The sequence below is a fragment of the Urocampus carinirostris genome, chromosome 2 (assembly GCF_059441175.1).
Source record: "Urocampus carinirostris isolate Australia breed hairy pipefish chromosome 2, RoL_Ucar_1.0, whole genome shotgun sequence".
NCBI classification, from domain to species: domain Eukaryota; kingdom Metazoa; phylum Chordata; class Actinopteri; order Syngnathiformes; family Syngnathidae; genus Urocampus; species Urocampus carinirostris.
In genome coordinates, this window is record NC_142350.1 from 38,384,717 (window position 1) to 38,400,626 (window position 15,910).

A 15,910-nucleotide genomic window follows, 5' to 3' on the forward strand; every position below is an offset into this window, starting at 1 on the left:
ACTAAACCTAGCTAAAGACACTAGGGGAGGCCTAAAGTATAACTGTAAAAATTTCACAAGGTTCAGCCCTTTTGGAGCCTACAAGTCTCATACAAACACACAGACTCAACATCACACATGAATCGAGATTTATAAAGAAGTTTACATATTAAATCTAACAACAAAGTTTCCATATTCAGGTAAACCTTTTCCCCAAAAATAAAACACAGAAAGACTCTTGAATCATTAAATCAGTGATTCACATCCGTTTTTGTGTGTCTGCATGAGTTTTCCCGAGTTAAATAAACAGTAGTGGAAATGAAAAAAATTGTTGTTTTACTTTGTTTTTACATATGCACAGTTGATTAACACTACAACAGATTAATTCTTACTGGAAGATGATAAATAATGAAGAAAAAACCCTCAATAATCGTTTTAAAATCAAATCCTAAATGCCTGGATCATATTTTAATTATGAGCCTCCAAAAATCTCATGCCATTAATATACTAATCTGGCCCCCGTCAGAGTGTTTTTTCTACCATGTGGCCTCCGAGCAAAAAAAGAGTTTGACACCCCTGTAATATGTGCACATAAGATGACCCCCTGATTTTAGTATTTAATTTTATAATTGTAATGACAGCTTGGATGCGAGTATATATATGGGAGGGAGAATATCTGTATATCAGTGGGGAGAAATACTGTGTGCTTGCTACCCCGACACTATTCAGTTGTATTTTGTAGATGGATATAAACAAGCCCAGCTTCTATTATTGTAGTCATGAGCCTTGTGTTGCTGGCAGATTGGGGATTGCGTGTTACTTCATGATTGAAGGATAACCCATCATAGAACGTTTACATTGTAATTCCTGATCTGCTTTCAAGAAGCAGAGTAACACTTTATGTTGTAATGACAGTTGAGTTACAAAACGTTATAACGAAATAGTGTGTTTCAGTACTCTTCAAGAGAAAAGTAATTGCGTTCCATGCAGGAAATTAAATGGGACGCGTACTGGTTACACTTAACAGTTGGGAGTGCGCCACTCTGCTACCTTTTAAAAGCAGATCGAGAATTACAACGACTTGTTACACTTTTTGAGGGTGGACCCATATGGGGGGAAGAACGAACTGAGGTGGGAGTGCTCAAAATTATAGAAATTTTATATGAAGTAACTTTTAACTGTAACTAATTACTTTTTTCAGTAACGTGCTCAACACTGCCCTCAACACTGCTCAGGACCACTCTCATCCCATCTGAAACCCACTCGCATCCCGAGGGCCGGAGGAGGGAGGAGGAAGGAGGGAGGGGTTACCTTGCATGCACCCATCTCTAGAAAAGCGGGGAGCGAAACTCCACCACATCACTTTGAGGGCGGATATTAACCGGTCCTCTTCCTCCTCCTTTTCCCTTCTTTAGTTTCCAACTGCCTTCATGGTTCTGATCTCACCCCACGCTATGCAGGCCACCCGGGCGTCCACCACCATCAGTGTGGTTTCAGATTGCAGCATCCCGGCCGGGCTCCGGATTGGTCCGGTACCTGGTGTCTTTAAATTGGGGAAGTACCTGACGGACCGAAAAGAAGTTGGGCCTAAGAAAAAGGTAAAATGTAGGATTTTTTAAAATTTATTTTTATTATTTTACATCCTAACCCTCATGTGGTCCTCATTTTAAGGGCCATCTTTAAGGGCTTGTTTATTCAGCTTGCATTAAAAACGTTTTTTTTTCCTAGGATTTTTTTTGTGTGTTTTTAGGAAAAGTCATCATATATGATTTAGTTTTTTTTTAACAACGCGGTGGTAACATTGACCCGAGGACACTAGGAGGGTTAAATTATTAAGGATCATCGTTTGTTTACTCCTGTATTTAAAACAAAGTTCCATCCCTCTTAAAATGAGAAGAACCTAATTATGTGTTATTAAAGCAAAACTGCGTACCTGTCAACCTCAGTCAATTGCTCCCTTTATTAATAATTACAGTTCCCCTTATTAAGCGATAACGTACCTTACGAATACAACGCGGCACCTGTTTACTCACAGCAAGACAGACTAAGTGGAAAAAAATTAAAGATAATTTGTGAAATAAAGTCTATTTTATTTACCAAATAAACAACACGGAAAATTCTCGCAGCATTTTTCTTAGTTCTTTCCCCACTTGCAGAAAATGTATTGATGCTAATGATACATAGCAGAAAAGATATTAAACTGGTAAGAAGAAACAAAAACAAACAAAAACTGATTTTTAAAATTTACTTTCCAGAAATTGATATACGACATACACAATTTGAAATGATCTAAAATGTATAAAATACGGGGGAAACGTATACATTGACAGGTATGAAATGTCAGAACGAATTTCTTCTATTAATCGTTTTTGCCTGTCAGGCTTGAAATAATTGAGGCCAATAAGTGGCCAACTTGTCAGTCTGCACGTCTACTTAACCGTTATAATGGGCGAGCGCCTTTCATGTCCTCACATTTCCCTGCCTGGCGGGCCTGTTATTCCGATGAGTTGTTTAATTTTAATGGAATCTGGCCATGGAAAGATGTCACTGGGGCTAGGGTGATTAAAAAAAAACACTTTCGTTTACTCAATCCTAAAATAGTATATTTAAAATTTTAGGGGTTCACTTGCAGTTTGCACCGCGCCCAGTTTTTTTAAACGATAGTCACATATTTGCCCCTATATGCATCGAAGGTCTGAGCCAGTTATTGTTGAAACTGTCAGTGGGGGTGATTGATGCATCTAAATGAAATGAAATGCGTTGCCTGAAGGCTTTTGTGGTGTTCATCAGGTGCAATCTCCGTGTCCGATGTCACGCTGAAACCTTTAATGTTCTTGAACAGTTTCAAAACGCTTTGACACTCCTCAAATTCGTTTCCCATATCAACTCAATTAGGCTTGTGTGTCATTCACTTTGGGGAATTATCAGCAGAGCGGATAAAGACGTATTAAGAGGGTTTTTGGTCACGCGTGAGCGCGCCGCCCCTCGTATCCTTATAGAATATTGACTGAAAGAAACCAGGAATATGTATGTCTTTTGAAACTTAAATTGATGTTACTTTTAATGCAGATTCGCTTGGTGCGGGATGAGTTTGTGGATGAGTCCGGATGTCCCATGGCAGATTGGATCGGAACCATCAGACCTGCCAGAAACAGTCAAGAGCAAAATCTAGAGGCTGTGACGGACCTCCCAGGTGGACAGGTGAATATTTAAATGATGTTTGTTCTCTCCTTTATATAAAATGTTTAATTAAACTTCCTTTACCTCTCTTTTTTATTCTAAGATATTTTACCGCGTGATGAGAGAAATCCACGCGGGAGAAGAACTATGCGTTTGGTATTCAAATGCTTTGGCCCAATGGTACGACATGCCCATTACAGCCACTCCGACGCATGACGAAAAAGGTGTGTAAAATACTACTAAATTATTTATTAATTAAATGCAAATCACAAAATTAAACCCTAGGATATCGAGGAAGTTAATTTAAAGCTCAGTCAGTTAGGATCAGTCTTTAATTCTCCGCCAATATATTAAAATTGGCACGTTCCACAAACATCCTTTTAATAAAATAATGGAAATATTTATCATCTTTCAAACCAAACAGAACTCCTCTTATCGCCTGTCTGTGTAATTATATCTATTTCTTATATGAAATAACACAATATTGGTTAGATTGCTGTACACTACTTAGACGGGAATGCGCAATAATTACAATGAATGATTTAGTTAATCTTTTTTTCTTTCTTTTTAATATTACTATTCTGATTACCCTTAACTAATCAAAACGGTAATTTTTATTTCCGTTTTGAATTGTACTTGTTATAATGACCATCGACCCAATTCAATTCAATTCAATTCAATTCTATTCTATTCTATTCTATTCTATTCTATTCTATTCTATTCTATTCTATTCTATTCTATTCTATTCTATTCTATTCTATTCTAGATCAACGTTTATCCGTAATTCGATGTGATTAAATTAAATTACTAAATAATATATATAAAAAAATGTATATAATTCAACCAGTCGGACACAGTAAAAAATCTTTATAGTTTAATGTCAACGAAATTGTGTCAACTTTCCGTTTGTAAATCTCCATAATCCCAACAAAACACCCGCTACTTTGGAGTTAATCATTGTCCCAATTTTAAAGACCATTTTATACAGTTTACACAAATATTCGTATAAAGACATGACGGTTTTCTACTGTTTGGAAAGACATACTATTTTAAGTTCAAAATATCCCTAGGTGGATTTTTTTGGGGGGGGGGTTTAACAACACAGTGGTGGGCTATTTTGACCCGAGGACATCAGGAGGGTTATGATAGCTGCAAAGGCCTCTAAAAAGTCGAGTAAACGTGCCAAACGTCAGATTAAATTGTAACACTTTCACAATAAAGTTTTTTTTTATTTTAGAATTAAAAAAACAATACAAACACTGCAAACAACCTCAGCGGAACGAGTGTCATTAATATTCATCTATTCAAAAGCAAATAAATTAGGAAAACAAGTGCTTCACGCTAAATTAAGTGGCTGCGTTAAGGTATTGTGACCTAATGAATGCGAACTTTTATGTGGGCTCTATATTGCCCTGATTCTGCGGGCCCATACAGAAAGAACACCGCGTGTATTCTCTCTCGGACATACGCCGGCAACTATTATTCTGCGTCAACAGATGGGCCAGCTTCATTGTTTCTGCAGACTTGCGATTTCAAGCCACAGCTGCTGTCACTTCCACGGGAAAAAAGGCCCAAAAAGGAAAAGTAGAAGCATCAATGCATCGCCAGATTGACTTGGGCGTTTGCTCTTTTGATGGGCTCCACTCACAAAGGCCTGAGTGACGATTACAAAATCATTACATCTAGATCAACTTCTGAATACTCGCTTGGGAGTCGTTAATAAGATGACTTGCATTGGCTGCCACCGCCGAGACCTCGTCTGTTTCGATTTTATTTTTTTTTCAAGGAAAATGTCGAAAGAAATAATCATTAATAACGAAATGTGTCTGAGGTATTGTATTTAAGCCATACAATCTATGTTTCTAAGTTGAATATATTTAAAGCTTTAATGCAGAAGATTAACAAGTATGAACCTCGTACAATATTTTCGAATCGCTTGAAATTTGTCTAAGGTTTTACAAATTTTATTTTCTCGACAAAAAAGTTGGTGGAAAAAAAACAGAAACTGTCAAAATTAATATCGTGATTTAAACAACGTGATCATTTCTGAATTTGATAACAAATGATTGTTATAATGAGATGAGGTATAATAATTTGTTTAAATGAGTGATGGAAGAAGAGTCCAAAATTATTTTAGGGACGGGTCTCATCTAAGCTTTTGGCTTCAATCAGCCATCCTTTTATTCCCTTTCAGGTAATTTGTTGATATTGTGATGTGATGTTTGTTACATGATTGAAAAAATAAAATAAATCGGAAAAAAACACGAAACACAAAAAGGACGACGCAAAGGTTTAATTAATAACAACAACAATAGTAATGATAAAAATAATCATAAAAATAATAATATTTTTTCATTTTCACCTTGAATGAAATTTATCTTAGATTTCAGACAATTTAAGTGTGCAAAATTAATTTCAACGTTCGATCTCTCCTCAATTGCGCAAAACTGCTTCTCAATTAAAGCTGCAGCAATTTGGAATTTAATTGAATTGTTTTTATTGTTATTGATATTATTCTTGTAAAACATTGATTGAGACGAGACTAGACGTGGCGCTCCAGGGTAAACATGCAATAAAGACCTAAAGAGAGAAAAAAAAAGGTAAACATATTATTTTCCAGTAAGCGTTTAGCAATCTGTAACATTCAAAAACCCTAGAATCCTAAAAAAAATGCTTAAAAGAGGTTCAGGTGTGTAATCGTTTCATGTTAATCGAGCATTGCAAATGTTTTAAATGCATGATTTTCTTAGCTGGCGTTTTTAATGATGGTTTATGTCCTTTCGTTTCTCCATTCGATCAGTTCTGTATGACAGCACTGTCACTGTTGCTGAAGTTGTTTCAGTTTTTGTTTGACTTTTCTGAGGGAGTACAGATCAAAATGAGCTTGAATCTAAATCGGATTTGTGCAACACATACTGCGCATGTTTTTGTTGAATCCAAACGATTTTGGCATTGATAAACCTTTTTTAAAAAACATAATTATATAACATAATACTGGTGGTGACAAAATGTTTGTTCGATATTAGTAGGGACACATCCCATTTGTCCAAGCCAAAACTGGCACCTTGGATATTATTATGAATACATACCTGTCATTTTATACATTTTCCCTGTATTAAATATTTTTGTATATTTAAGATTATGTACGCCGTATAACTTAAAGATTTGAACTGCATGGAAATGTTCAAGTGTGAAGGGTTATAAATTAGTGTTCTGCGAAGCACAATCATATCTGACAAATAATACGTTTTCCACGTATTTAATACGTTTTTATAAGTTTGATGGTCATTTTAAATTGTGCACGCCGTATATAATTTTTTGCACAGGATTTTTTTTAAACTAATTGTTTGCTAGATCGACTTTGTTTTGCCCATCTCGGCTCTAAGTCGGATCATCTCGGTCACGGGTAGCAGACGACAACGTCATCGTATTGCAAACCTTGACGAGGTATCCTACATAGTCCGTCTTGCTGTAAGAAGGTGCTGCGTTGTGTTTGCAAAGTTTATTATTGCCAAATAAAGGGAATTGCAATCATTAATAAGGGATGCAATTGGCTGAGGTTGACAGGTATGAATAATTCATGTTCACTGAGGAAGAGGCATTTTTACGACCTGCATCACCATTTACTTTTTCTTTTCTCAGGTGAAGAACGTTACATTTGTTGGTACTGTTGGAGGATTTTCAAATACCCCAACACCCTCAAAGCCCACGTTCATTTCCACTGCGCCCTGAGCCACGGCCGTGGGTTTGTGACCAGCGAGCAAGCCAGAGGCACGGAGACCTTCAGCCGGTCTCCAAAGTCAGGAGACATCCCGAACACGTCTTCCTCGGCCAGGAGTTCTCAAAACATCTCTTCCATCTCCGAGTCTGGCAGGAGGTCCCTGACGTCTCCTTTTCTGGGAAAGGCCGGAATGGTGAAGAAAACCATCACTGAGGAACAGGAGAGAGCCCTAGACATGAGCGTGACGTCGTCCCGGAACCACCAAGGACACCTTCTGGGTTTTGGTCCACCATCCTCTGTTTTGACCTCCATGGGCTTCCACCCGGGTGTTCGCTCTGCGTTTAAGCCGACGGGTGTCACCAAAGTGGGCGAGGACGCCCTTTCCAAAATGGGATTCGGGAAAGTCATCGGGTGTACGAAACAAACGCTCACCGGAAGCGGGAATCCGGGTAAATGCACACCCTTGGTTGATGCCCCCGGCATGGTGCCCATCCGAAGCTTCCCGCTCCTACCTCATATTGAAGAAACATCAGCTTTCAAACATGTGGAGAGTCGAACGCACGCTGGGTTTCCTCCATCCCGTTACCCGCATGTACACCCAGGTCTCCACTTTGAAAGGGTTTCACTACCCACCATGGACAGCGCCAAAACTTATGCTGACAACATCCCACTCATGCCCTTCACTGTTTATAACGGAGAGCTCCTGTACAGTTCACCCTATTACCCTTTAAAATTCCACTTTGGGAACCTCCTCAAGTACCCCGAGTCTATGCCCTACTTTAGCGCCCCTTCCATGAGTCAAGACATGGGTTCGATCACCAACATCGACCGAGAGATTGCAATGCATACGCAACAATTGTCTGAAATTGCCAACGACAAAAACCGCACCAGATTGGACCCTCTTCCTGCGGGAAGCGCCAACAACTCCAGTGCCGGAAAACCCAAAAAAGGACACCTGTGTTTATACTGCGGGAAACTGTACTCCAGGAAATACGGTCTGAAAATCCACATGAGGACTCACACCGGTTACAAGCCGCTCAAGTGCAAAGTGTGCTTCAGACCTTTTGGGGATCCCAGCAACCTCAATAAGCACATCCGGCTCCATGCAGAGGGAAACACCCCGTACAGGTGCGACTTTTGTGGCAAGGTTCTAGTCCGGAGGAGGGATTTGGAGAGACACGTCAAGTCCAGGCACCCTGGACAAAGTGTGAAAAAACTGGAGGACAAGGTGGGCCTGTTCGAGGATGCTGAGCTGAAGAGCGATAACGACAGTGATGTGGACGTCTGCTTCACCGACGACCAAAGCGAGCCCGAGTCCGGCAAGAATAACGACTGAAACAAAAAGAAAGAAACTATGCTTTGAACTCTGCTCCCTTGAACATTAATTTATAACCCTTCTCCCTTGAACATTCTTATACCCCACTCCCCCGGACTCCTATGATCAAATTAAAATGCAATGAAAACATATCTGTCAAGAACAGAAAATTACTCCCCTTATTAATAAATGTAATTCCTTTAATACGCAATAACAAACCTTACAAACGCAACACGTCACGTATTTACTCACATAAAGACAGACTATGTAGAATACCGCGACACTATAGCAATCTACAACGAACTTGACGTCTGCCACCAGTTGGCGACACGACCCAGGTTAAAAATATTATACATTTAGTTTTTTTCCCATACAAAAAATATTAAAAGGCGTACACAGTATGAAACGATCAAAAATGAATACAGGGAAACCTTAAAAATTACAGTGACTGTGCTCCCTATATACCACTAGTTTATAACCCGTCACACTCGAACATTTCCATGCAGTCTAAATACAATGTATAGAGTAATCAAATGATTGAATTAAAATGTAACAAAAACCTAAGGTTCGTTGCAGCGCAGCTCTCCGATTTTTAATAGCATTTTTTAAAAAACGATTCTTTATGAAAAACATGTCAACCTCAGCCAATTGCTCCCTTTATTGATAATTGCAATTCCACTTGTTATGCGATAACATACCTTACAACGCGGGCACCTATTTACTTAGAGTAAGACAGACAATTTGGAATAAAAACAAATATACTTGGTGTAAACAATTTTATTTACCAAACAAACAACACAAACAAAAACGAATTCTTTCCCCCCTTCGAACCAAATTGTATACACAGCGTATTGAAATCATACAAAAAGGTATAAAATACGGGCACAACGTATAAATTGACAGGTATACAATTATTATTGACTTTTTTTCGTATTGACACTTTATCAATAATACACACCCCATCCCAGGCCTCTCTGATTCTTTTCGTTGGATTCTAATACTGTGTTATAAAATTTAGGAATGAAAAAAAGGCCAATTGTGTTTTTTTCAGCGAAGAATAAATTTGATAGTTAGATACATTTCCCCCCGACAACTGCACTTTAAAAAAAACAACGAATTTGCTAACCGGGTGAATATTGTTATAATTGCTTCCTTTCCTTTGTACCAACTCGTTACGCCTCCCACTTAAATTTGCACTTTCTTGCCGAGGTGAGCTGTTCTTAAAAAGGAAAACAGCTATATTTATTTATGGATTTATTTCTAAAGAAAAAAAGTGTTGATCTATGTAAAGATGTGTAAAGATATTTGCATTACCGTGTTGTAAAAGCTTGTTTATATGCTATACGTCATATGGTCAAAAAGACAAGTTTGCTCATGGTTTGTATAACGGTTGGCATTTCCCCCCTTTTTGCTTTCAAATAAACTCACAAAATGTATGTGTTTTTCTTTTGTACGAATTCATATGAACAATTTAAAGTTTGTAGTATTATTTTTAACATATTTACTTATCCTTCCTTTCGTGAATTATTGATAGGCTGCACGGTAAAATTATCACTGTTAATTTAACACTGTGCATATGGACCCAATATTCACCGGGGTAGTGTTGATGAGTTTTTATGAGTGTTGAATTAACACTACTTAAATTGAATAGTATTTTTGTCATTGATATAAATGTTATGAAACAACGATATTAGACGTACAACTCCATGGTAAACATGCAATCATGACTTTAAAGAGAAAAAATAAATAAAACTAGGCAAAAACATTAAGAAATTAGTGCTTAGTGACTGGTCTAAGTTGCAAAAAGAGTGCAATTAAAGAACAGTGCGTCGTAACAGGAGTGCAAGGAAAAACAGTGCAATAACATTCAACAACAATTAAAAAGAAAAAAAAAAGTCGCAAGATATAGATCTCCCCAGTTTTACGTGCTTGTTTAGGATTGTGATGGCCCCTGGGAAGAATTTAAACCGATTTCAGTGAATATATGGTCCTTACAGTGTTAAATCACTACTGCTAATTTTACTGTGTACACACACATGATTATATTTAATAATATAATAATGCTAATAAATCCAAAAAATAATAATAGTAATAAAAAGCATGCTTTTTAAACAACAACAGTGCTGGAAAAAGACAATCTTCGGTGGGGGATCATTTTAAGCTGATCTTCCAGAATGAGAAGTGATTTAAAATCTTTCTGGCGAATATTTGAAATAGTTCACATGGGATATAATATTAATAATATTAACAAAAATAAAGACCATAACAACAGCCACAGCATTAACAGCAGCAATAATAATGATGATAATAATAATAATAATAATAATAATAATAATAATAATAATAATAATAATAATAATAATAATAATAATAATAATAATAATAATATTGCTGTTAGCCATCTGCCTTTTTTGTCACACAGAAATAATGAAGGGAGCATCCTTGCAAAGGCAATGCACTTGGATTGCAGGTGCACGGCATAAGTGAGGCTAAGGTGCGACCTTGATGAATTATAAAACTCTGTTTATATTACCAACGCAATCAACAGTTTGTAGTTGTCCCAGCGTTCCAAGGGTAATGGTTCGAGACAAACCTAAGAGATGGATGAGGGACAGAGTGAGACATATTTTAATAAGTTAAGAATAAATAATATATGCACAACACCGCATTACTCCTAAGTGTATTGTTACTTTTTTTTTTTTCCACATGATGAACTGTTCTTTTGCTAGTTGGTCTTTGGGTTTGTTTGGTGGTGTTTTTTTTTTTAATTTTACTTTATTTTTGTCTGTAAAACTGTTAAAAACTCAAAATTGTTAATTAGAAAAATTAATAAAAAATGTTTATTCCTGAGCATAGCACTGCTCTTGCTCACTGCCCTCTCAGATGATGGAAGACCAAATTCTACTCACTTGTTTGACAATTATTCATAACTTTGATTTAGAATGTTGAGATTTTTTGACTGTTGTTGTTTGACTTTATACATCGCAGTTCCAAAATTTACTTTTACCCAAACAATTGAAAAAGGCTGGGTAAATAAAAAAAAAAGAAGGGAAAAGGTGCGTTTTGGTCACTTCGAGTCTCCGAAGTTCGTTTTCTCCCCTGTGCATTTCAGCACAAATTTTTGGTTACACTCAACTATACAGCGACATCTAGTGGTGAAATAATACACACTGACCCTTTAAATAAACATTTTTTGTCAACATAACATAGTTTGAATGAATACATTCAACCCAATTAAAAATCATATATCTGGAATCATCCAGTGGCAAGGAACTCCACTCAGTTTCCAAACACACCACTTTTAATCATGTAAATAGCTTCCCTGTAGTTACTTCCTCAAAGTTTCCCAGAGCTCAGTTAGTACATGTCAAGTAAATGTAAATGTTAATGGTCTGCATTTATATAGCACTTTTCAAGTCACCGAAGACCTCCCAAAGCGCTTTTCAATGTGCTTCACACTTACCAATTCACACACAAACTCAAACACCGACGTCAGCTGTGTTGCCCAAGGACACTTTACAATTATATTTTAAGCAAATTAGACACAGAGCCTCTCAATAACATGCAAACTATAGATTAAATTAGGTAAACAAAAAACTAAAATATTGAATGTACTCTGCTTCGAGCAATCAATATCATTCCTAATCACAAAATGTCATAAATGAGTGCAGAGGCCATAGTTGCAACATACTGTAATCTGAAACCGGCATGTGGGCAAGGAAAAACTCATCAACTTCAGCATAAAGAAAATAAGAAACCGCGAGAAGGGGCCACAAGGGAGGTAATCCCTCTTCCAGGATGACCGAGCTGCAAAAGATGGGTAACAATACACAGAATGTAGTCAACATCAACAATAAACATAGGTAATATGTAAAATTGTTCAGATGATGACATGCTTCAGGTCCATGTGCTTGTCCACTGACGCATACAGGGTTTATCCTCCCTTATTTGGCCACCAGTCAGGCAGCTGAACGGGGGGGGGTTTGGGGTTTTTAAGGGTTATTGATCTATCTTCGTTATTCATTATCCATTATCCATTATCGGTCAGTTCATAATACGCTACAAAGCCTAGGAGCCGGGACACTTACTCTCAGCCAAAAGGCCAAGCTAGGGTCCTAGCCCTAAAGCCTTGCTGCGATCATTGCGAATGCACCGTTCCCGGAGGTACTGCAATACCGGGCCGATGCGTGGAGTGGACAGAGCAAGCTCATATTCCATCTCCGAAATGCAAAAATCAAAAACACAGCCATCGGTATAGTCCAAGACCTTCAGCTGACATAGAAGAATTTTTTGCTTTAATTGCTTCCAGGAAAAGAAAAGTATGAGGTCGGCATCACTCATAAGATAGAGAATATAACTGTGTCTTAAGTCAAAACATAAACACTTTCACTGAGGTTGTAGATCTTATCTTAGGGTGCAGAGCATTGCACAGCACCAGGGCTCAGATAGAGAATGCTCTCGAGCCTGCAGATTTCTTCTAGGCTCTTGGAGTAACAGGTAGACCAGCATATTCCGAGAAGAAGCTCCCAGCAGGAACATAGAGCGAGACCAGAATCTGAGAGATAAGAGGGGGCAAGTCCGTGTTATCCTATGTTTGTTATGTGGCAACGCAAAGTCCCATCCTATAGGCAGGTTGTACTTGGCGGGTAGACACGCCCTTTCCTATTGGGCGAGTTTGTGACCCCACCGTTACTTCCCAGTACATGCCCTGCAATCATTTGGCTCCTGATAGTCGTCCCATCTGAGGCTAATCCACTAATTTCCCAGTGAGCTGTATTTAATGGCAGCTACCGGGAGAGAAAGGGAGATCACAAGTCTGGTAGGGTAGTGACGGGAATTTTTTTACAGAAGTAAGAAAAGGAACCTTCTTTTGTTTGGGCTTAAGACAAGGAAGAACCCTGGCTTTTGGGAGTGTTTAAATACTTCCTTATATTGCTGTACACTTTCCCCCTGCCTAAAGTGTTCTTGCCCCAGGAAGCGGAGACAAAAGGACCCTTGCAACTCCTAAGCAAAGGCTACACCAACCACAGAGAGCCTACCGCTGCTTAGAGTAGAACCTCATTTTTTGGGGACATAACACCCCTTCCTTCAATTGTCCCAGATCATTTTCTGTAGTTAATAAATCTCTCTTTGTTCAAACCTAGGAAACTGTCTCTTGGATGTGTGTTTTCCAAGTTTAAGACCTACCTCCGACTCCCCGGGTTGCCACAGTTAGTAACAAATCCTTAAAGTCACATATTAAATGGACACAGAGTCAATGTAAGTCAGCTAAAGTTGGAGTTATATGAGCAAACTACTCTGTCCTAGTCAAAAGTCTGGTTCGCTGACATTGGGGGTAACATAGATGACTGCATAGTGAGCGCTTGAAATGGTTTCAACACAGAAGAGGTACTGGGTGTAAATTTCATTATACTTTCCGAGATATAAGCCACAACACCCCCATTTTGCAAGGCCGTTCTTACACCTGTTTTTAGGAGCAGGTCCATGACTGACTGCTGCCTCAACCTTGGTCTCACCTTCACTGGAATGCCAGTGATAAAAAGGCTGTTCTGAGAATAACATAATACATTTTGCTGTTCATTCATATTCCATAAATGCAATAGCAATAATGGGCAAATAAAAAAAGAAAAACAAGTAGGTACAATTCTACAATTGTATCTAATGAACTCCATCATTTGTGACATCATTTGAAAAGTTTACCACTGGGTGTAAATTTTCATATGTTGGACTTAAATGGCAGGCCAAGGCTGACATGTCCCCATGCAGTCTATAACTCATTCTCTTCTAGAATGTGTCCTTGAGCCAAGCGAGTCTTTTTAGCTGTTTGTCAGCACTAACCTGCCCTCAGACAAGAGGTCACAAAGACATATTTGACGTTGGTCGCTCTTCTGCAATTTCCTCTCGTGATTTTCATAAGGTCTCTGCCTGGTTGAACAATCTAGTGGATTTTTTTGTGCAAGGACACAACAAAGCCAATCATTGCAGAAAAGCTTCACTGTTGTGCTCGTATTATGTGGTAAGCAGGGACACTGGCAACAATGAGGGAGGTCAGGGCTGTGGTTCGGTTTTTACTATGCGACTTGCAAAGGTGATGTCTCTGTAAGTGTTCAGACCTGCTTTGTTGAGAACACATGCTTAGTGCAGCAGAAGCCTTCATACTTATCGTTGTGCTTTCATGTATTCTCAGATCACGTTTATGTTAAAAACAAATGTACTTAATATTACATTGTCTTCATACTGGGACATGTTTCCTGCACTAAAGACATCAAAATAATGCTTCCTTTAAGGATGTTAAAACACGTAAACAATGCATGACGAGTGGTAACACACGTTAAATTAAGGTAGCTGAGTTAGCTCTAATGTTTGACTGCTAGAATTGTGTTTTGTTAAGTTAATTTTGCTTTTGTCTGTTTATAATGTTGGACACCTGCAAAGGAGTTTACATAAGATGCCAGTGCGTTTGTTATTTTGACCATTATTCCTCACTGCTGTTATTATTATTATTCTGACTATTATGCTTTTTTAACATCATTGTCCCTATCGGAAAACAATGTTGATGTTCTTAGAAATTCCACACCCTTTATGGTGGATATCCTTTTTTAACCTAGGAGATTTTTATAAAAAGACAGGTCTTAGGAGAGGCCTTAAGGGCGGCAGTAGCTCAGGAGGTAGAGCGCTCATCTTGGGATCAAGAAATCGCAGTTTGAATCCCGGCTCCTCCGTGTTACATGTCGAAGTGTCCTTGGGTAAGACACTGAACCCCTAATGCCTCCAATAAGCAGGTTTGCGCCTTGCATGGCTGCACGGCCGCTATTGGTGTGTGAGTGTGTGTGTAAATGGGTAAATGTGAAGCACATTGTATAGCGCTTTGGGAAGTCTTCATTGACTAGAAAAGCGCTATATAAATGCAGATCATTTCATTTCATTTACAACAGATTTAGAATTTTGTATCGTGGTGTTTTGTTGTACATCCATTTCTTGTTCTACTTGCAAGTTCAAAATCCAATGATACCTTATTTTTTGAGTCTCCACAAAAATTTAACCTTACAATAATGCTCCATATAATGTGAGGGGTAACTGGGAATACTATTATCTAGGCAGTGTTTGATAGTAATAGGGGCCCTTAAACAAGCCACATCATAGCATATAATCTGACCGCAATTATGTTTTTGACAAGATGTACAGTTGCCATTTTGCAGTTCAATTATTGTACACGGAAAAAAATAAATCAAAAACTGCAACAGAGAGTCTTTCTTTTTGTATAGTATTTCTTTCTTTCTCATTTTCTACACTTCAAACTTGTTTTCCAGTAAATTAAGAATAATCGTAAAGAAAAATGTATAGTGGGCTGTTTATCTAACTGCTTGATAGATTTTCATGATCCTTATATTCTGCATGGTGATTGGCTAAACATCCCCTCAAAGAGCACGTACTGATAAAAAAACTAATTAATAAATGTTTTTAAGGTACAGTACATAGTACTTTTTTTTTGTTAAACGAATATTTATAGCTTTCAAACGGTTTGTTATATGGTTTCCATGTATAACAGAACATTTATTTGTATAATTATTGTACAAAAAATAAGGTTTATACTTCATTGATTCAGCTTATCATGTTTTTTTTAAATAGAACTAACCCTCCTTGATAAACAAGGGTTTAATGTAAAAAAAATATATACCTCACATCGCAACTCTCCAATGCAAATAGCATAATGT

General features: G+C 37.9%; 1 protein-coding gene and 1 pseudogene across 1 annotated transcript; one reads left to right on the plus strand and one right to left on the minus strand.

Moving 5' to 3' along the window:
• The first annotated feature begins 1,356 nt into the window (after window positions 1-1,356).
• On the plus strand, window positions 1,357-9,631 carry prdm13 (PR domain containing 13). Its single transcript, XM_088326453.1, has 4 exons — window positions 1,357-1,577; window positions 3,049-3,180; window positions 3,263-3,383; window positions 6,802-9,631. Exons 1-4 carry the CDS (start codon window positions 1,410-1,412, stop codon window positions 8,214-8,216), a joined length of 1,836 nt encoding a protein of 611 aa, XP_088182579.1. The 5' UTR covers window positions 1,357-1,409; the 3' UTR covers window positions 8,217-9,631.
• Window positions 9,632-12,337: 2,706 nt separating this feature from the next.
• LOC148371816 (U2 spliceosomal RNA) lies at window positions 12,338-12,483 on the minus strand (annotated as a pseudogene).
• Window positions 12,484-15,910: the final 3,427 nt, after the last annotated feature.

Coding starts and splice junctions, on each gene's coding strand:
- prdm13 (XM_088326453.1), top strand. CDS start 1,410: ATGGTTCTGATCTCACCCCACGCTATGCAGGCCACCCGGGCGTCCACC. Junction 1,578..3,048: donor AAGTTGGGCCTAAGAAAAAG/GTAAAATGTAGG, acceptor CTTTTAATGCAG/ATTCGCTTGGTGCGGGATGA. Junction 3,384..6,801: donor TCCGACGCATGACGAAAAAG/GTGTGTAAAATA, acceptor TTCTTTTCTCAG/GTGAAGAACGTTACATTTGT.